The sequence below is a fragment of the Caenorhabditis remanei genome, chromosome III (assembly GCF_010183535.1).
Source record: "Caenorhabditis remanei strain PX506 chromosome III, whole genome shotgun sequence".
Taxonomy (NCBI): domain Eukaryota; kingdom Metazoa; phylum Nematoda; class Chromadorea; order Rhabditida; family Rhabditidae; genus Caenorhabditis; species Caenorhabditis remanei.
In genome coordinates, this window is record NC_071330.1 from 4548382 (window position 1) to 4568844 (window position 20463).

At 40.1% G+C, this 20463-nt stretch overlaps 2 protein-coding genes across 2 annotated transcripts; both read right to left on the reverse strand.

The window, feature by feature from the left end:
- Window positions 1-290: 290 nt before the first annotated feature.
- GCK72_009065 (uncharacterized protein) lies at window positions 291-6956 on the reverse strand (the record flags this gene model as incomplete). Its single annotated transcript, XM_053727192.1, has 7 exons — window positions 291-583; window positions 782-1097; window positions 1149-1483; window positions 2187-2530; window positions 3273-3838; window positions 4627-6245; window positions 6863-6956. 7 exons carry the CDS (start codon window positions 6954-6956, stop codon window positions 291-293), a joined length of 3567 nt encoding a protein of 1188 aa, XP_053586769.1.
- Window positions 6957-13822: 6866 nt separating this feature from the next.
- GCK72_009066 (uncharacterized protein) lies at window positions 13823-20288 on the reverse strand (the record flags this gene model as incomplete). The annotated part of the gene is made up of 8 exons (XM_053727193.1): window positions 13823-14112; window positions 14160-14475; window positions 15027-15364; window positions 15578-15692; window positions 15743-15917; window positions 16607-17175; window positions 17550-19168; window positions 20225-20288. The coding sequence occupies 8 exons, from the start codon at window positions 20286-20288 to the stop codon at window positions 13823-13825; spliced, it is 3486 nt and encodes a 1161-aa protein (XP_053586770.1).
- Between the last annotated feature and the right edge of the window lie 175 nt (window positions 20289-20463).

Here is a 20463-nt window from a genome sequence, read left to right on the forward strand (position 1 = left end):
AACTATAGCGCTTCTTTTTCGGTTTTTATCCTCAAAAGTAGTTTAAAACTTTATTTATCATTAAAAACACTCGAAAAAATGGCTTGGCCTTGCAAACTTATAAAATCATTCCGAATTCCGGATTCCGAAATTCCGGAATTCCCGGTTTTTTCGTCGTTCCGGTTCCGGATTCCGGATTCCGGAAATCGAAAAATGTCATTTCGTACAACTCTGATAATTACAACGACTTCAAATTCATGTTCTTTATTCTACAATCAATAAATCATTCAAGTTTAATTACACTCAATAAATCAGTTCTCCGTCTCTGTGACAAGTGGGATCGGATCTGGTCTAGTGTCCACATTGATTCCTCTCTTCAACATGAAAGCAGCGAATTCCTCTTCAGTGAACAACGTGTACATCTTATCCGGATCATTTCTATACTTCGCCACATCCGTTGTCTGGTCGTAGAGGACGAAAATAGGTCCCAAGTGAGCGTGGAGGTACGGATGGGCACCAACTTTGAGGAATGATTTGTCGGGGATCTTGTCAGACATACAGAAGATTCCACCATGGGCGGTAGTCATTGTGGTGAGGGCGTCAACTGGAAAACGGGCATTTATTTAGGATAAGTTATACGAAAACTGAGTACAGTACCCCTTGAGAAATTTCTCATTTTCTCTGAATCTCTCAATTTCTCACTCAATTTTCTTTGGTTTTGGTAGAGCGCGGTTGTAAGACGCGCGTCGTGCTAATATATCTACCATAGCTACAGTAATTAGTTCAACAAAAAAAAACTTACGAAATTTATAATCTTCGATAAAAAGACACACATAAACTCCATGCAAATAGGGCATTTCTCCTTTTGCCATCGCCTGTGCCCACGGGATTACTGTATCATAGACGACGTCTTTGTACTTGACCTTCTCTACCAAATAGTCACAATCTCTCTCGATAAGCTTCTCGTTATCCAGACAATCCGTCATCCAAGATTCTTTGACCATTATCACTCCACTATTTATCCAACACACCATATCCATTGTATCAATTTCCAGAATTCCATTGGAATCGGTTTTCACGATGCAGTGAGTTGTAGTTGGAATGGGATCGTTGGTTGTCTGGAACTCACGAATTTCAGCATCTTTTCAATAATTTTCAGTAAAACTCACGATAGCCTGAAACTTCTTGATAAACTTCTCCGCCTGCTCATCATCCACTTTTTCATTGATGAAAATATGGAAAGAACTCGATGGGAATTCCTGGGGCACACGGAGTCGGAACTTCTTATTCCGATACTTTTTATAAATTTTCTCAATCTTCTCAAATCGTTCCAAATGTTCTGTCTGAGTAGTGTGAGAGGTTCTCCAGTTGGCTGGGATCATTTGTTCGGGTGTCTTGTTCATGGAGTTCAGGGCTGAACGGTCGGCTCCATTCTTAATAAGAATCTCCACGATTTCAGGGTAGCAGCGTTTGGTTGCCAAGTGGAGAGGAGTGTTTCCGTGATCTGGAAAATAAAGATTTGAGAATCTGGGCTTCTAAAAACAATTCAAAAGATTCAAAAACCCGAGCATGCATATTCCGGAAGTACCGCTCTGGGGTAGTAATAGAATTTCAAGTGTTTCTCAAAACCTGTTGAAGATAGATAATACCTTTGTACTAGGAAAATGAAGCTATTGAAATTTCACACATATCTAATGTTGAAAACTTTTTTGTACCGTTTTGGGGTAAGGAGTTACGGTAGTTTGAAGTAGGAGAACGGGAGGGAGAGAGCGCAGAGAAGCAGACACTCTAACTCCTCTGCGTCTCTCTTTCTTATTGAAATCTTCACTTGGTCGTATTTTCAATGTTACTGTAACTAAAAATGCATTTCCTAAAAGTGGTCGACTGAAAATCTAATAATAGATATTCCGTGCCGCTCTAGTTATGGAATTTCAAGTTTTTCTCAAAATTTGTGAAAGATCGAAAATACCTTTGTACTAGGAAAATAAAGCTAATGAGATTTCACACATTTCACTAGTTGAAAGCTTTTTTGTAGCGTTTAGGGTTAAGAGTTACGGTAGTTTGAAGTGGGAGATGGAAGAGAGAAAGAGTGTGCAGAGAAACAGACTCTCTAACTTCTCTGCGTCTGTCTTCACATCATGTCTCTGTTATCATTATCACTATCTATTTGTACACTAGTGTCAAATGAAAGCGGTATCCCCACTTACCATTATACACATTAATGTATGCTCCATTCTTCACCGCCTTCAAAACATTCGTCGTGTTGATCTCTCGAACTGCGTCGATCAACGAATTCTTCATGTCTTGACGATCCATGAAGAACTGGTTTGGAATAAATAAATAAAAATTTAATTTCAGACATTGCCAACTCACCGAATACCTCCATCGTTTCTCAAAGTCTGCTGGTTTTGCGAAATAGTAGAGATACCAGTTTTTGAAGAATTTCCGTCCAGTTTTAGTCAACCCGAAAATCGCGACGAAACCGATAAGGAGCAGAAGAAAGATTGTGATGCAAATGAGAATCGGCACCAAGTAGTTTTGCTCTTCGACTCTAAATTGAAATGTTTTCAACTGTCATATTGAACACCCTCCGGCATCTACAGTATTACCCATTCGCCGGTGGCTGACCACTTGCTCAAAATTCGGCCCGGGGACGCGGAGTGGGTCTCGACGCGACTACCGTAGTATAAAATGGTTAAAGTACGGTCAAGAGCCGCCGTAAATCGAAATTCCGCAACGAGACCCACTCTGAGTCCCCGGGCCAAACTTTGAGCGAGTGGTCAGCCCCCGGCGAATCGGGAATACCGGCGGCCAAAAGGTTGCAAACTTTGATCATTTCAGTTGAAATTGTCCAACTTTGAGAGTGTGTCATGGTGATACTGATAGTCCCATCTAGTAGATTTTTAATGAATCATACAGATCAAAGGTAGAGTTTTGTTTTTGTAGTTGACAACTTTTTCGTACGGATTTCCCCCTGGAGGGTTATGGTCATTTAAAAACGACAGCTCAAAAATCACTCTATTTTGAACTGAAATTGGTCGATTTGAGGGAGAAAGTACTTTGTCGATATGTAACTTGCTAGGGAGTGTCCGAAAAACTTGTCTATTACAAAAATGAAGCTCTACCTTTGTTCTGTATGATCTGTAAAAAAATTAACTTGGTGGGACAATCAGTGATACCGTAGTACACTCTCAAAGTTAGGCATTTTTAACTAAAAAAAGGCAAAATATGATATCATTTTGGCCGGTACTGTAACTGTCTTGCTCAACACCCTCGCCATCTACACGACTCACTCTTTTTTCTTATTCAATCCAAAAATCTCATCATAATACATGCGGAGCTCTTCGAAACTCAACGAAGCGGCTTGTAGATACCCTTTGTGAGACACGAAATCCAAGTCCAACTCTGCCAATCTCTTGACTATTTCCATCTCCTTCTCAGCTTGAGTCACGGGAAGCTCATGAGCAATCCGAGGAAACGCTTCTGGAAATCCGACCACCCGATTTGCAGCCTCATCGAAAATTGTGCGCATTGTCATGAGTCCTTTATCTTTGATACCAGACGAAAACTTGTCGATCCCATCGAGCTCTTCCAACAACTTATAGATAATTTTCTTGTTATTATTGAAGAATTTAGCCGACACAAAATTCTTGTATCTATCTGTAAAGTTTTGAGGGAACTGTGTGAAGGCGATAAGGTCGTTTTTCAGAACGAGTGCTTTTGACATATCCCTCAACACGTACATTCCTCTTCCGAGACTTAGCAACAGTTCTTCCGGATGTTTCAGTTTTAGGATCGGGTTGTCCGGGCTGTGATTCTCCTTGTATTTGGATTTGACGTTTTTCACGAAGGATTCAGCCTGGAAAAATTTAATATAAGGGTTGGAACATCACATATTTCATTTCTTCCGCAGGCCGATTACACAAAGTCGAATTCGATTTGAATGTTCCTATTTGCGGAGGATTTGAGAATGCGCTGTGGTCGCGTCGCGTGCGCCACTGATACCTCTATCAATCCACATTTCTATCTGTACACCTACTCATTGTATTCAAGTGAACATTTTATAAGCTTTGATTCGCAACTCGCTTGGCACGGTGCCACACGCCTACCGTAACCCCAACGATAGTGGTAGTCTATTTTCAAACAAAGTTGTTCTGAAATATAGGGTTTACTGCGGATGGAGGTCGGCACAGTGCCAAGGAATAAAGCGCGCTTCTAAAGGGTAAAGAGGCGTGGCCTGTTTTCGATTGGATTATTTCTCTTCCCTCACTAAATTTTCACAGTAATTTTTGAAAAACTTTTTTTCATGGGCCGGAGCGTGACTCGCTTTAAACTCAATATTATGAGCTGAAAAATATACCAAAATGTAGATCCCTGCGATTTCTATGTCACTGACCTACCACGGACTATAGACATTAAAGAGCCGCGTGTCGGGAAAAAGTGCCAAAAAACGCAAAAAAGGCTTTAAAAAAACTATTCTAGTCTGGCCCGCGGCACACTAACGAATAGCTATTCGGCCCGTGGTAGGCCACGGATATAGAACTCGCAGAGATCTACATTTTGGTATATTATTCAGTTCATAATAATACGTTTGAAGTGAGTTACGCGCCGGCTCAGTTTTTTAAATGGATAAAAGTTAGTGCTCACCTTAAAAACGTCCTCTCTCAACTTTGAAAACTTCTCAAGCACACTCATAACTGGATCTCCGTGTTCCCCGGAAAGTAAGCGAACATTCTTCAAAAACGTGATCATCTGAAGCAACTTTTTCGCATCGAAACCATCTGTCGTCAAATTGGTATAACCCGTTTCGAAATCTCCGAGTGTTCTTGCCACTGTCTTCAGTTTTTTCTCAACATCTTCTGCCGTTGGGTATAGTCCAAGAAACGTCTTCCGTAGCTCAATGTATTCATTCAAAGAAATCATCAGACCGTTTAGTTGTCCCAACGTCTGTTTCAGTCCTTGAAATTTGTTGTCGTTCCCGATATCGACAAGAGTAGTCGAGTCCTTTTGCAGATTTTCCAATTCTTCTTGGAGATTTTTGTACTTATTTGTCTTTAGAATTTCCAAAAGAGCTCCTCGAATCTGTTCCAGTTTCTGATTCAGGTCTCTCGCCTTCTCAAAAACCATTTCGTACGGTTTCCATTCGGCTGCGTTCATAGCATCCCGAGAATACGCTTGGAAACTACTTTTGCCATTTTTCAGCAGTCTTTCTCCATCCGGTCCACCCTCGAATGCCTCGATAGCATCCATCTCCTTAGACATCTTATCCGCCACTCCCTCATTCAGGTTGAATTCAGTTGCAAATGCCTCCCAACTATCCTCGACAGTCTTTATCAGTTCTCCAAACTTAAAGAATCCAGCGAGCTCTTTTCTTAGGTGCTCGACACTTTTCCCTCCGATCACTTTCTGCAGGAACCACTCACTCTTCAAGTCATCCGACACTTTTGCGATATCTCTGCTCTCCGGGAACCCAATAGTCAGTTTGACCTCAGGTCTCTTCGTCACCTTCAGCATTTCCTTCAGCTTCGAAACAGCAAATTTAAATGGTTCCCCTACTTTTCCAGTTTTTCGTTTCGGATCGACCCAAATTCCATCAGTTTCTTTGAATATCTTCTCCACCACATCCAACGATTTGCTATGGGATTTTCCAAACGGTTCCTTTGCCATATTGTATGTAAATAGCGAATCATCAAGTTCAAAGAAGATGACTGTGAAATTGATCCAGGTAATTGTTGGTTGAAACTGTGACAGTTCTTGAATGAATTGTGAACAGTTTCTTTTGAGTACGTCCAGTGCACTTTCTGCTTCGGCTTTGGTCTTACTTGATAGTTTTAGCCAGGTGTTTCTAAAACTGGAGAAGAAAGTGATCCACGTCTCGAATTGAATTGTGGCGGTGTCATCATAAACTAATTCAGCAAAAGATGTCATCTCCTTTTCTTCAAATTTTGTATGATTTTTAAACTTCTGGAATCCCTTGTCAAACTCTTCGAGCCATCCTTTCGTTTTCTCCAAACCATCCCAATCATCCCAACGAACTTTTGAACGTAACACTTTCAATTTATCAATCAATCCTGTCAGAGCAGTCTTCAAGCTCTCCGGTTTATAATCTATCAGTGTCGAGAAAACTGTTTGATCGGCTTTGAGTAGCTCAACAATCACGTCTCGAACCTTCACATTTTTTCGGAGTCCTTCGGCTTGAAGGGTGATTGCATTTGTGATGCGGGTGATTGTGGCAAACTTTCCGTAGACTTCTTCAAGATTGGATTCTGAAAGAAGAGATTGTAGAGCGCTGTTGGAGTTTTCAGATATATACTGATACATTTTGATTTCAACAACATAGTATTTACAACTTTTTCATATTGTTAGTTATAGCAAAGCGTTGAAAAATTTGAATGGTGAAGAGAGACGCAGAGAAGCTAGAGTGTATGCTTTTCTGTGCGCTCTCTCTACCCTCTCCAGTTTCAAAGTACCGTAACCCGTTAACCCAAAAAGCTACAAAAAGTTTTCAACTGATAGAATGTGTGAAACTTCAATAGCTTCATTTTTGTAGTTGACAACTTTTATGTAAAAAGACTTCCTAAAAAGTTACAGCTCGATAAAGAAATACGTTCCTACGGTTGGTCTATTCCAGTGTAATTACTCTTCAGAAGGCTCTGGGACGTTTTGAAACCAGACATGTGGAAACCGAGACCTTTCGACACAAAAATTTTAAAATGCACTCAAAAAAAGCATTTGAGGAATTCACGTAAAGTTTAACTGGTTTTGAAAATTTAGGTTTTGAAACGTTACGAACCCTATGAAGAAGTCTACACTCTCAAATTTTTTCACTGAAAAATGCAAAACTTATGGCCTAGACACTACTCCCTAGACCCTTTCAACTCACTTGATCCATTCTTCACTCCACTGGGATCTGCGCCTCCTGCTCCAAAACAAATGAGTGCAATCAGTAGAAGAATGACGATGTAGTGGCAACGCATCTCTTCCTGATGATTTTTACGCTTTGTTTTGTATATTTGTAACAGTCAAACAAAACAATACTGAAAAATTTGTTTTGAATGGTTTTTGAAAGAATAAACAACTCACTGTGTATGCAAGACTGAGGAATGAACAAGATGCTCGAATTGACCTTTAGGAAAAAAGAAAAAGTAACTGGAGTGTCACCACGTGGATTTGAGGTTTGTTTATGTAAATGGGGCAGGTCACTTTATTAAAAGATTTTTGAGTTCACGTTTAATTTATTTTCTAATTTTTGAAGCGCTGCGGTCGCGTCGCGTGCGTGAGATCCACGTGAGCAAAACTTGAACAGAAAACTGGAATAATGGGTGGTCATCACGTAAAAATCGATGAAAGGCCAAATATCCCGAAAATTATTCATTCCCCGTTATCGACTCCATCATTACTGACTTTTCAACGTCGACTCTCCCATAGAATCGAGATTTCGTAAGTTTCCAGTTCTCAGTAGATCAAAATTAGAAAAATGCAGGTATTACAGAATCCAGCATATCAAAACCGACGAATGTATCAAATGCACAAGTTCTTTCTCGTTGTTTTTGTATTCTTGCCGAGGTCTCATATTGGGAGTACTGTAGCAGGTAATTCAGTTTTTGTTTTTTTTTTCAGAACAGAGGAAATATATAGAAAAGGGGTGTACTAGGAAGATAAAGTTTTTGAAATTCCACATATTTTATTAGTTGGAAACTTTTCTGTAGCGTTTTCGGTTCACGGGTTACGGTAGTTTGAAGTGGACAGAGGGGAGGGAGAGTGTGCAGAGAAGCAGATAGTCTAACTTCTCTGCGTCTCTCTTTACCCTTCATATCTTTCAACGCTTGTATCCCCACTATAACTAACAATATAAAAAAGTGGTTACTTTCGATAAAATGTGGGTTATTTCATTGTCATTATCTTCCAGTTGAACTTTTTTGTCTAGCGTTTTTAGTTTTTCAGCTAAATACATTCTAAAAATCTCAATTTTCAGCGGAACCCTCGCTAACTCTCATCTACAACGATCTCTCTATCATTGCTCGTATCACCAATTCCATTGCTCTCCGCGCAGGATCTATTCGAAAAGATCTGAAGCCTCGTGACGTCATCACAGAACTTCTGAAGACTCATTCCAAAAGTTTCGAGGAGTTGATTGAATACGATCCGAAGAAACTGCATGATGATCTACAAAGTGTATTCAACGCCAGCTCAGATGTATTTGACAATCCTATAGAAATTGGGAAGAGGATTAAGGAGATCAAAGATATAAATTTATATTTGGAAGGAGCGTTAAAGGCAGAACTGCCAGTCAACATTGCCGACTTGATGCAAACATTCCAAGACGAGAATTTCAAAAATCATTTGACAATTTGTAATAAGGCGACTGTTGAAACAATCAGGAACTTCTATTCTGCAATGAATAATGAACAGGACCTACAAGACGGTGAACAGAAGACCATAGCGATACAGACTAATTCAGTTGAGGTGAAGGATTGTTTGAAGTCAATACAAGATTATGAAAAAATTGTGGCTACAACAAGAAAAGTAACTGATAAAGTTGGAAATATCCTCTTTTTCAATGGAGCCCTTAATTATTTCAATGGTTTGATAGACAAAATGAAATCCTTCGATCAATCGATATACTATATCAAGAAACTTTTGAGAAGTGTCGGAACCAACTGGAAGAAACCACACCTTTCCGAGAAGATTCTTAAAATTTCACCTCTCCTGGAAACCATCTCCGACCATGAGAATAAACCGACACCGAGTCTTTGTGCAGGATTCCCTGGGGATGATGACTTGGCAAAGGTTTCAGAAGACGTGAAGAGTCCGTGGTTCCAAAAGGAGATTTCAAAGGGGAAGAGTACGAAAGACCTTGAAGAAGCACTCGAACCATTCGGGGAGTTTGCAAAGAAGTTGGGAGATTTGAAGAAGAGTTGGGCGGAGTTTGATGAAAAAGTGGATAAAGATCAGCTTTTTATAAACTTGATTACTGAGTCTCTCAAGAATATTGAAGACTTTTCGATCGTCGATACTAATGAATCTTTTCTAACGAATGCTGCCGCAACACACCAAAACACTTGGAAAAGTTTCGAGACTTTTGACACCTCTAAATTCTCGATAAATGCATCGAGAGCATTTTTAGCAATTTCAACGATCGCCACCAGTGCAAAAGAGATTCGAGAGTGGTGCACGGGAATTGTCGGGTCGTACGATTTTATAACATTGCAACATGTTTTGGATGAGATTGGAGGCTTGCAATTGTCATCTACCAACTTGGATGAGAATAAGAAAGCGATTGGTATGGTTGAGAACTTTCAACTGCTCAACTCGTTATTTGGACAGTTTGAAACGCTGTTCACTTCTCAGGACAAATTTCATTACCATCATGATTTATTGACCCAAATCGACTTGGGGAAGACTATGAACGATGCGGTGACTATAATGAAAAGTTCTTCATTGCACAAAAAGCTTCATTCTACCAACTACGACACGAACAAGCTCGAGCAAATCCTGACGTTCTTGCAACATTTGTTATACTTCACCGATAAGAACGCGGGAGAAAAAGCGATGGATTTCTTCAAAATATTTGAAAAAATGAAGAAGAACTATTTGGAATTGGAGAAATTCGTGTACAATTTAGGTGCGAAGAACTCGGAATTGATTGTCAACTTCAAGAACTCGACAACGTTATCACAGACGTTTGGCAGGGGACTTCGCGTGTTTCGAGACATTTCTCGTGCCTATCAACTGAAGAAAGAGCTTTTGGAGTCAACGAAATATGCTCCGAAAGTTGATGAATGGATTTATGAAAAGAATCCACATGAACATTTGAGGTGGGTTTCAGATCTCAACGTTGAGACATAATTTGGGCTCCGCGACGTTTTGCAACTACGACGTTACGCAACCATAAATTTAGCAATAGTTTAACCAAGTTTTGTCAAAAAACGGGTCACATAACTTCTTCTTGTATTAGATTGTATTCAAACGTGTTCCCTCGCCCTAAATAGTTGCGAAAAGTGCGGTTGCGAAACGTCGTAGTTGCAAAATGGCTAGCTGCAGAATGTCGCAGATTAGGACTTCCAGCCGGGCGGCAATTTATCCGTCATTACCCGCCCAGGGGTAGCGAGTCCCCAAACTTGCCCTGATCGGATGGAAGCCCTATCGCAGATGCGAAACGGCTGGTTTCGAAACGTCCCAGTTTCGAAATGTCGCGGAGCCGTAATTTGAATTGACAATTTTCAGAGACTTTTGGAACGACACCGATCGCCCACAAGAAATCCAGAAACTTATCGACCGGCTGGAAAATCTTGAGAATGTCAGGGTACCGTTTTTGTTTTATTTCTTTTATCTATAACTTTCCGTTTGAGACCGATAAGAGTCCTATAAAAGGTCTCTTACGGGCGCAATCGGGGCTCTCCGTCCAGTTCTCTTATCAGAGAGACTGGTCTTTTCTTATTATTTTTCGAGGTAGAAATAAATGTGTATTTGAATATTGAGAGTCTTACTTACGAACCGCTACACGATGGAAGACTCAAGTACCTAAACCTCAGGGTTTAGCTACCCTATTTAACGCAGTTGTCGGAAACTAGTACAACCAAGTGTTAAATAATAACAAGAAAACCATCAAGAAGTTCGTGTCGAAAGACTTTGAAACACTCCGAGAAGCACTGAACGCGGCGGCCAAAGTTACTGGAATAGATGATTTCCGGGACGGTTTTCAAGATGTGGCTGACCAATTGTCGAAACCATCTACATTGAAACATGAAGAACTTCTATTTGCTCTTGAGAACTCTCGGCAATTGGCTGACTTGGATCTGGATTTCTCGTCTCACACGGGAGATTTAATGGCTGCTTCAATGAGTTTCGATAATATTCGAGAGGAGTTTAACACAATGTTTGGGTTGACAGCGAAGAATGAGAAGACGTGAGTTGAGACATCTTGATATACGGATACACATAATTACTTTTTCAGAGTCAAAAATGCGTGGCTTGTAGTCGTAATCATCTCGATATGTGTCTTCTTTCTGATCGTGATAGGTGTTCTTTTGATCTACGGATTGACCGAAAGGGGACGGAATCAATATAAAAATTTGTATTTGTTCTACATTGGGAAACCAGAAGATTTCGAAAAACGATGGAGGTACTCGGTGAGTTACTACTTAAAGGGAGGAGCCTTCTAAAAATGAGTTTTTCAGCTATTCATGGATCGTAAGGATGGAAAGAATGCTCTGATGGATGCGACTCGAGAAATTCATGCTATCAATGTAAAAAAAGAGGTTAAACGAGGAGCATATATTAATGTGTTTACTGGTTTGTTCAGTTTCTATGTAGTTTTTGAAAAACTTCAAATATTTTTCCCCGCAGAATTCGGCAACACACCTCTCCACTTGTCAACTAAACGAGGATATGCGGAAATCGTGGAAGTTCTCATCAAGAATGGAGCTGATCGGTCTCTTTTGAATTATCAGAATAGGACACCCGAACAGATGATACCGGAGAATTACCAGGAGACACATCCAGAGAAAGTGGAGAAATATAAGAAAATCGAGGCGATTTATAAAAAATATCGAAATAAGAAATTCCGAAAACGAGTGCCACAAGTGTTCCCATCAAGCTCCTTCCACATTTATACAGAAGACAAGGCGGATATTGATTTGACAAATGATTTTATGGACAAGTTTATGTCTATTGTAAGTTTACTTAAAGCTATTCTTCTATAATTTTCGGTTTTCAGGTCACCCCGACTCTTATCCCCGCGACAACTCATGTTATCGTGAAAACTGATTCGGATGGCGTTCTCGAAATTGATGGTTTTGAATACTTGACATGGATAATGAATGGAGTGATCATAGTGAAGGAATCGTGGATGACAGACTGTCTGAAGAATCCGAAACTCATCGAAAAAGATTCAAAATACTTGGTAGAGAAGGTCAGATTCAAAGATGTTGAATATGATACAGTAACCCAATGGTCGAAAGCTATGGCCAAAGGAGAAATGCCCTATTTGTTTGGGGTTTATGTTTGTATTGTGATGAAGGAACAGAAGAATGGTGAGTTTATTTGACAGTCTTCCACAAGCAATAATATATTTTCAGTCTTTTCCATCGCCTCGATTGTCAATGCTCAAGGTGGTACAATGTGCGAAGGTTTCCCCCTCAAAGAAAACTATAACATCGGATCACACCCGTATCTCCATGCGCACCTCGGACCACTATTTGTTATTACTGATGGATCGGTACTGTAGTAGATGTTTTATTAATTTTATTTTGTACTCATTTCCAGACGGACCTCACCCTCTTCAAAAATGATTCGGATAAAATGTACACGTTCTTCACCGAGGACGAATTTGTGCACTTCTTGCTGAAACGAGAGATCAATATAGACACAAAGTTGGATCCAATTCAGGCTACGAAAGAATCCGATGATTAATTGATTGATTACTTGAATGATATCATGTAAATAAATGTATGTTTGGTTTATTATTATTGATGTAAGATGTATCGATACAAATGAAAAACGTAGTACGAAAATGGTTGAAACGAAAACCAAGACCAAACTTTGGTCGGAAAAAATCCAGTTTCCAGTCAGTAATGTAAGTTCTAAATCAAAATGATGCATGAAAATGTACAAGTGTTTCAACAGGCTGTCGACCAAAATATGTACTGCAGTTCCACCATCAAATTGCGGAACTAAAGGCGGAGAGGTGAAATCTGAAGATGGTTAAAAGAAGTGACGGCGGGGAGGGTGGCCGTGCCGGCGGTTAACAGTGAAAGGTGCCATCGGACCGCCCACTGTCCCGCAATAGGCTCCGCCTCATTTATCGGAGGGTATATAAGCCTGCGGATTGAGGATAGTCAGTATTTTTTCTTCAGACCGATATGTGAGTTTTCGGTCGTTGTATTACTGTTATTATAGAAATCTAGTTGTTATTTACTTTTATTTGATTGTCTGGTGATAAAATATGTGAGTGAATTTGAAAATCTGTTTAAAAAATAGGGAGAAATCATTTTCGCATGGAATAACATGATACTTTCGTATCAACTTCATTGTCGTAACTTTTTTCGAAAACTTAAATAGTATTTTTTTGGCATTTTCAATTTTATTTGTAGGCGAAAGTGTCACCAAGTGGTATGAATTGGATGTCCATTGTTCACCTCCGCCGTAGATAGTTTAATATTTTTAGAATGTAACATGTTGTAGACAATTTCCTCAAAGATATTAATTTGTTTTGTTGTTGCCATGCGTAAAGCAGCACGATTTTCTCCCATCATTTTATTCAAGAAGTCAAAGTGAACGATTAACTGAGCAACATGGTACTTTCGGTGGAGAGTCTATAGTTAACACCTTCAGATTGAAGACATTAGAGAGGACGAAAAGCCAAGACCTAAGCGGTCGCTACAGGCACGTGCCGAGGAGATCAACTATCCAATATCGAAATCCGAAACACTCAGCAATTGGACGGCGATGGAGCAAAAGAGTTGTTCTCGATCACCTCCTATTGAGATGAGAGAAAGTAGAAGAGTTGTTCTCGATGACCTCCGCCACGACCAACAAAGATAATGTACTAGCTGAATAAAAAGTGAAAATGGAATTTCAGGTTTTTTTCAAAATCTGTTAGAAATAAAAAAAAGTGCGTGTGCTAGGAAGAGAGATCTATAGAAATTTTACATCATTTGGAAACTTCTTCGCAGCGTTTTGGGTTGAGGAGTTACGGTAATTGTTATTGAGAGAGGTATAGAGAGAGCATGCAGACAACCAGACGCTCTAGCTTCTCTACGTCTCTCACTTCCCTAGAAACGAATTTTCACAAATTACAATCTTTATTCTATAATTATCAAGTAATCTTCTGTTCAAATAACTAGTCTTCCATCTCGGTGACAATTGAAATCGGCTCAGGTCTAGTGTCCACATTGATTCCTCTCTTCAACATAAATGCAGCGAATTCCTCTTCAGTGAACAACGTGTACATCTTATTCGGATCATTTCTATATTTGGCCACATCCGATGTCTGGTCGTAGAGGACGAAAATAGGTCCCAAGTGAGCGTGGAGGTACGGATGGGCACCAACTTTGAGGAATTTGTCAGGTATCTTGTCAGACATACAGAGGATTCCACCATGGGCAGCGACCATTGTGGTGAGGGCGACGACTGGAAAATTATGTAAAGTGCGGCATTCCCAATTGAAAAAAACTCACGACTCGGATAATCCTGAATTAAAACACAAATCAATACTCCATGCAAATAGGGCATTTCTCCTTTTGCCATTGCCTGTGCCCACGGGATTACTGTATCATAGACGACGTCTTTGTACTTGACCTTCTCCACCAAATAGTCACAATCTCTTTCGATAAGCTTCTCGTTATCCAGACAATCCGTCATCCAAGATTCTTTGACCATTATCACGCCACTATTTATCCAACACACCATATCCATTGTATCAATTTCCAGGATTCCATTGGAATCGGTTTTCACGATGCAGTGGGTTGTAGTGGGCAGAGCTTCGTGGGTTGTCTGGAATTTTCAGATTATTTTACGGATTAGGATATTCTCATAGGGTTTTGAATAATTGTAACAGAGGGTCAGTATTTTTTATCGGGGGAAGTCATGGTCATTTAAATGCTGAGTTGATCAGTAATAGATTTTCTAGTTAACTATGGTGGTCCAAAATATAAATAGTACGTATTAGAATTGTACCTGAATCAGAGCCAAAGCTGAGCGAAAGGCGGTTTTTTAAATGGCGGAAAACGGTAAGTGGAATGTGCCAAAAAAAGGAGCGCGGAATAAAATTCACTTTTTTTTGGAAGAGGAGTTTGGTACTTTATCAAGCAGAGGCAAAAACCTTTAAATGGCGGAAGGCGGCAGGAAAAAAGTGACGGAATTCCGCTGAACCCTGAACCATAACCGGCTCAAATACAGTTATACTAACTCTGTTTGAACTACATAGACTAGACGGTTTCCGTTATGATCCGGTACCCGTTATGATCCGGGGCGATTTTGATAACGGGCTGGAACTATTGATTTTTCACGGAAGATCGAAAAACTTTGTATGGTCCGAAACTCACGATAGCCTGAAACTTCTTGATAAACTTCTCCGCCTGCTCATCATCCACATTCTCATTAATATAGATATGGAAAGAACTCGATGGGAACTCTTGTGGCACACGGAGTCGGAACTTCTTGTTTCGATATTTCTTATAAATCTTCTCAACCTCTCCAAATCGTTCCGGATTCTCGGCGGTTTGTGTTGTCTGACTTGTTCTCCAATCCGGCGGAATCATCTGTTCGGGTGTCTTGTTTTTCGCGTTTAGGTAGGTGCGGTCTGCTCCATTCTTAATAAGAATCTCCACAATTTCAGGGAACGCACGTTTGGTCGCCACGTGGAGGGGAGTGTTTCCGTTGGCTGAAAATGGCTGATATGTAAATGTGCTCTATTGACAACGCTCTCTCTTCTCACCAAAAATCTTCAAATGATTATATCTTTGAAAGTGTTTAACGCATTAAAAAGTGGCCAACTAATGAAATGTAGGAAATTTCTAATTCTACATTTTGTTAGTTGAAAGTTTTTTTGTAGCACACCTAGTTTTTGAGATAACTCGATCGAAACAAAACTCACGATTATACACATTAATGTATGCTCCATTTTTCACAGCCTTCAAAACATTTGTTGTGTTAATCTCATGTACGGCATCGACCAACGAGTTCTTCTGGTCTTGTCGATCCATGAAGAACTGATCAAGAATATTTCTTTAATTAACTTCAATCATTCCAACCAACTCACCGAGTATCTCCATCGTTTCTCGAAATCTTTTGGCTTGGCAAAATAGTAAAGATACCGATTTTTGAAGAACTTCCGTCCAGTTTTGGTCAATCCGAATATCAGAACAAGACCGATAAAGATCAGAATGAAGATTGTGATGCAAATGAAAATTGGTAACATGTAATTGGACTCCTCTCTGAAATTATTCATGTTGTCGAGTTTTAACAAGGGAAGTCCTCAACGTGTACTCTTTCAGACAGGGTTGAGAAATTCCGGGCCGGGCCGGGCCGGGCCGACTGAAGAATTATCCTCGGTCCGGCCCTGCCCTGCCCGACCCGACCCAAAAAAGTCGAATTTTCGACTATTTTTTGGAACATCGATAAAAATTGAAGCGTACGAGAATATTGGAGAACTTTGACTATTTTTTTATGAAAATTTCAAAAAAAAAAATGTATAAAAAATTGTGCACATTTTTGAATCCGGGCCTAGCCGGGCAGGAGCTGAAGAGTCGGCCCGGAATTTCCCAACGCTGTTTTCAGACGACTCCAAACATCGGCACCCGGTACTTTCGAATTCGTAGATTCCGAATTTAAAATAAAATTTTGCTAAATCCTGAGCCGAGCTCGTCAAACGTTAGAAAACTGGGATATGTGTTTGGGTAGACATTCCGGCAAACCGTGTGTTATGCGGTAGAAACTCAATAATAGGAAAAGTTTGACGGCTCATAACTCGGTTCACAAAAGGATTTAGCAAAATTTCATTTTAGATTCAGAATCTACGGACTCGAACATATCAGGTCTCAAATTTCTAAGTCGTTTGAAAGAGGACACTTTGAGGAATTCCCATGTAAAAGTTTCAGTTTCAAAACCCTTCCCAAGAACTTACTTCATCTGTTTCTCTTCTAGACCAAAAATCTCGTCATAATACTTCCGAAGTTCCTCGAAACTCAACGAAGCGGCTTGTAGATACCCTTTATGAGATGCAAAATCCATATCAATCTCTGCCAGTTTCTCCACAATTTTCATCTCCACCGTGATGTTACTATTCGTTGGAATGAAATCAACAATTTTGGAATACATTTCTGGGAATCCGTGGACTTTCTTAGCGGCCTCATCGAGAATCTTCCGCATTGTCAACAGGCTTTCGTCCTTGACACCAGCCGAGAACTTGTTGAGACTATCGAGTTCTTCAATCAGATTATCAACCATATTCTTTCGTTCTTTCCAACTTTGCAACTTCTTCAAAATTCTAACATTCAAATAGTCGGGGAATTTCTTAGAAGCAATCAAATCGTCTTTCATTTTCAATGCTTTTGCCATATCCCTCAACACGTACATTCCTCTTCCGAGACTCAGCAATGTTTCCTCTGGATTCTTTAGTTTTAGGACAGGGCTATCTGAGATATTCTTCGTTTTGTCGTAGTTCGATTTGATGTTTTTCACGAATGATTCCGCCTAGAAATATATTAGTTTCTATAAAAATTTTTGGTTCAGGATTTTTGGTTTAGACTCTGGTACACTTCGCAACCAGTCGACCCTTATTCAAAAATGGGCACTCATTTTTTAACAAAATTATTTAACATTTTTCAAAAGGCAAGAGTAAAAGTGCTTAAATTATCGTACATTTTTACATTTTGGTTGTATTTTAAATTTTTTGTATTAAACTTGATTTTTTACAAAAACAAATTTCAAATAATTCAAGTTTTGGTTCAAAACAGGCCGAACCGCGCCGGGCCGGAATCAAAACTATTTTGAGCCCGTGACAAGTCTGTGAAAATTGGATCTTATCCGTTCATACCCATACTATCCCTTTTCCCACCAATACTAACCTTGAAAACGTCTTTTCTCATCTGCCCAAACTTCTGAAGAACATTCGACACGGTCGAAGTGCTTGACAATTGTACCAAAGATTTGACATGCTTCAAGAACCCAACGATCTCCATCAATTCCTGCGGTTTGAGACCACTATTCACCAAATTACGAATACACTTTTTAAACTCCGTGAAGCCAGTGATTCCATTTTTTGTTTCATCCGTAATCGAAGTTTTATGATTGAACTTTTCTGCGAAAGAACTTTGTTCGCCCATGAATGCTGTCAGAGACGTCTCAAGTTTCTTCAATTTGACAATCATTGTACTGACCGTCGAAAACCTCTGACCATCTGTTATCTCCTCTGCAGTAATTGTCGTGTTATCTTTAATTTGAGTCAACTCTTCAAATAGTTTGTTCTTCCATTGCACTTCTAGCGTAATATTGAACATCCCTTGTAGCTCTTTGACTCGAGAGTCAATAACAAGACATTCCTTTATAAGATCTTCGAAAGCGCCCAAATTCATAGGAAGTTTCTTGCCGCAATCGAGTCTTTGATAGTTTTTTAAAGAAGTGTCTAGAAGTTGTTTTCCATTCGGTCCACCCTTGTATGCCTCGATATCTTTCATCACTTCGGACATTTCCCCAGCAATTGCCTCATTCTCCTTGAATCCGGATGCAAATGCCTCCCAACTCTCCGCACAAGTCGTCACGAGTTCTCCAAACTTGAAGAATCCAGCCAGCTCTTGTCGTAGCTCTTCGACACTGCTCCCTCTAGCCACCTTCTGCAGAAACCACTTATTATTCAAGTCATCTGCCACCTTCGTCATATCCTTCCGCTCCGGGAACCCAATTGTCAGCTTGACTTCTGGTCTCTTAAAATTCGGAAGCATCTCTTTCAGTTTCGAAACGACGTGATCAAACGGTTCGCCAGCTTTCTCCGAGGTATCCGTCGGGTATCTCCATATTCCACTCATATGTCCGAAAATTTCTCTCAGTTGAGTAAAATGAGCAGCGTCTGAGGATTTATAGAATTTCGCGTTGCTCAACATTGCGGAAATCGAATAAAATTTTAGACTCAGCGAAGGGAAACCCTGGAGCAGAGTGTTGAGCTTATCTAGTTTTGGGAATAGCTGTTTTGTATTTTCGATCTCGCCTCGCCACGTTGCCATCGCAGTATTATCATTTTTGTCATTCAACTTGTTCCAATTCGTGATAACAGTAGTTGTCTGATCCTTATATTCTTTCACGTCGTCTTGTTTGCCGTAGATCAAATCAAAAAACAATTTAATCTCGCCTTCTCCAGTTACCGTATCGAGACTTTTCGCAGACTCTTGATCATCTTCCAGGGATCCACGCAACCGTTCCACCCATTTTCTTGCGTCTTCCAATTTCTCCCAATCAATATTTTTATCCCTCAATTTCTCAATCTTATCCATCAACTGAGTCATCGCCGAGACCAATTTATCCGGATTGAAGCTGAGAAGGGTCGAGAAAACAGTGGGATCCGTTTTGAGTAGCTCAACAACCACGTCTCGAACCTTCACATTTTTTCGGAGTCCCTCGGCTTGAAGGGTGATTGCATTTGTGATACGGGTGATGGTGGCGAGCTCATCGTAGACCACTTCTAGATCGGATTCTGAAAGAAAGAAAAAATCTGGTTTAGAATTTCATGAAGGATTAGAGCGGCTTGCTCACAATTTGGCAAGCGAGGTTACGCAAAGAAGCCCATTTCTTTCCCAGAGTTATTCGGTGCTGCTCAAAATCAAAACCGCCCAGAAACCGAATCAGAACTGGTACAAATGTGAACCGTTAAAAAATGATTGAACGTTATATTCAGACCATTAGACCTAGGTTTGACGGTTCCTATTCGTACCAGTTCGACTCTATCACAAGACGCCATGAATCCGAGTCACAAGACATGTTCTCGTCCATTCTCCATAGAGCGCGTTTGCTGAGTTTTGGTGATGGAAACATTTAAAGCGCATCTCATACATTCACATGTGAACAGATAATGTGCACAGCTATGGCACAATTATCCGCTAGGAAGAGCGCAATTACAAACACGGAATTGCGCTTGAGCAAGTGCGCTCTGCTGACAAGGGAAGCCTTTGGAGACGCCACTTTCAAACAACCTATAAATTTGATTATAGGTATTTTCGCCTATGAGGAGTTCATTTCTGTAGTCAAAACCGGCTAAATATCTATGAGAGCCGAGTATGTGCTCTGAAACTTTTAATATGGATAAGATTTTTCACGTGGAATTTCAAATCGGCAAGTGGTATACGCAAGATATTCTCATTTTCGCAAAGTATGTACGGCCACAGGTAAACCGCTGAGGAACACAAATGGAACCGCGCGGTAGCGTATATACCGCCAATTTAGATTTCCATGTGAACAGGTCTAACTATATGAAAATTTTGAAAGCTCATAACTCGGCTCCTAGAGACATTTAGCAGATTTTGACTGCAGAAATGGACTCCGCGTGGTCGACGGTCGAAAGTACCTATAACCATATTTATAGGTTGTTTGAAAGTGTCTTCTTAAAGGCTTTCCTTGTTAGTAAAATGACTGTTGGGGTTACGGTACAGATCCGTAGTTTTGCAGATAACATGCCTGGCGTACCTAGAGCGTCACCCAATGTTTGCTCATTTTCTTCGTCTCCGCCCCCTAGCCTTTCAATTCCCAAACTCACTCGGATTCCCGGTTCCTAAACAAGTGGTCAGTGCCAAAAGAGTGATGATGACGTGGCAACGCATTCCTTCTGTTCGATGCTTATGCTGTTTTGTGTTGAATATTTGTAACAGTCAAACAACACAATACTGAAAAAAAACTTGTATTCTTTGAAAAGAGTGAAAGAAAACGGTAACTTACAAAGTATGCAGGACTGAGGAATGAGGAGAAATTTCAAATTTGACCTTTGAAACTATTTTT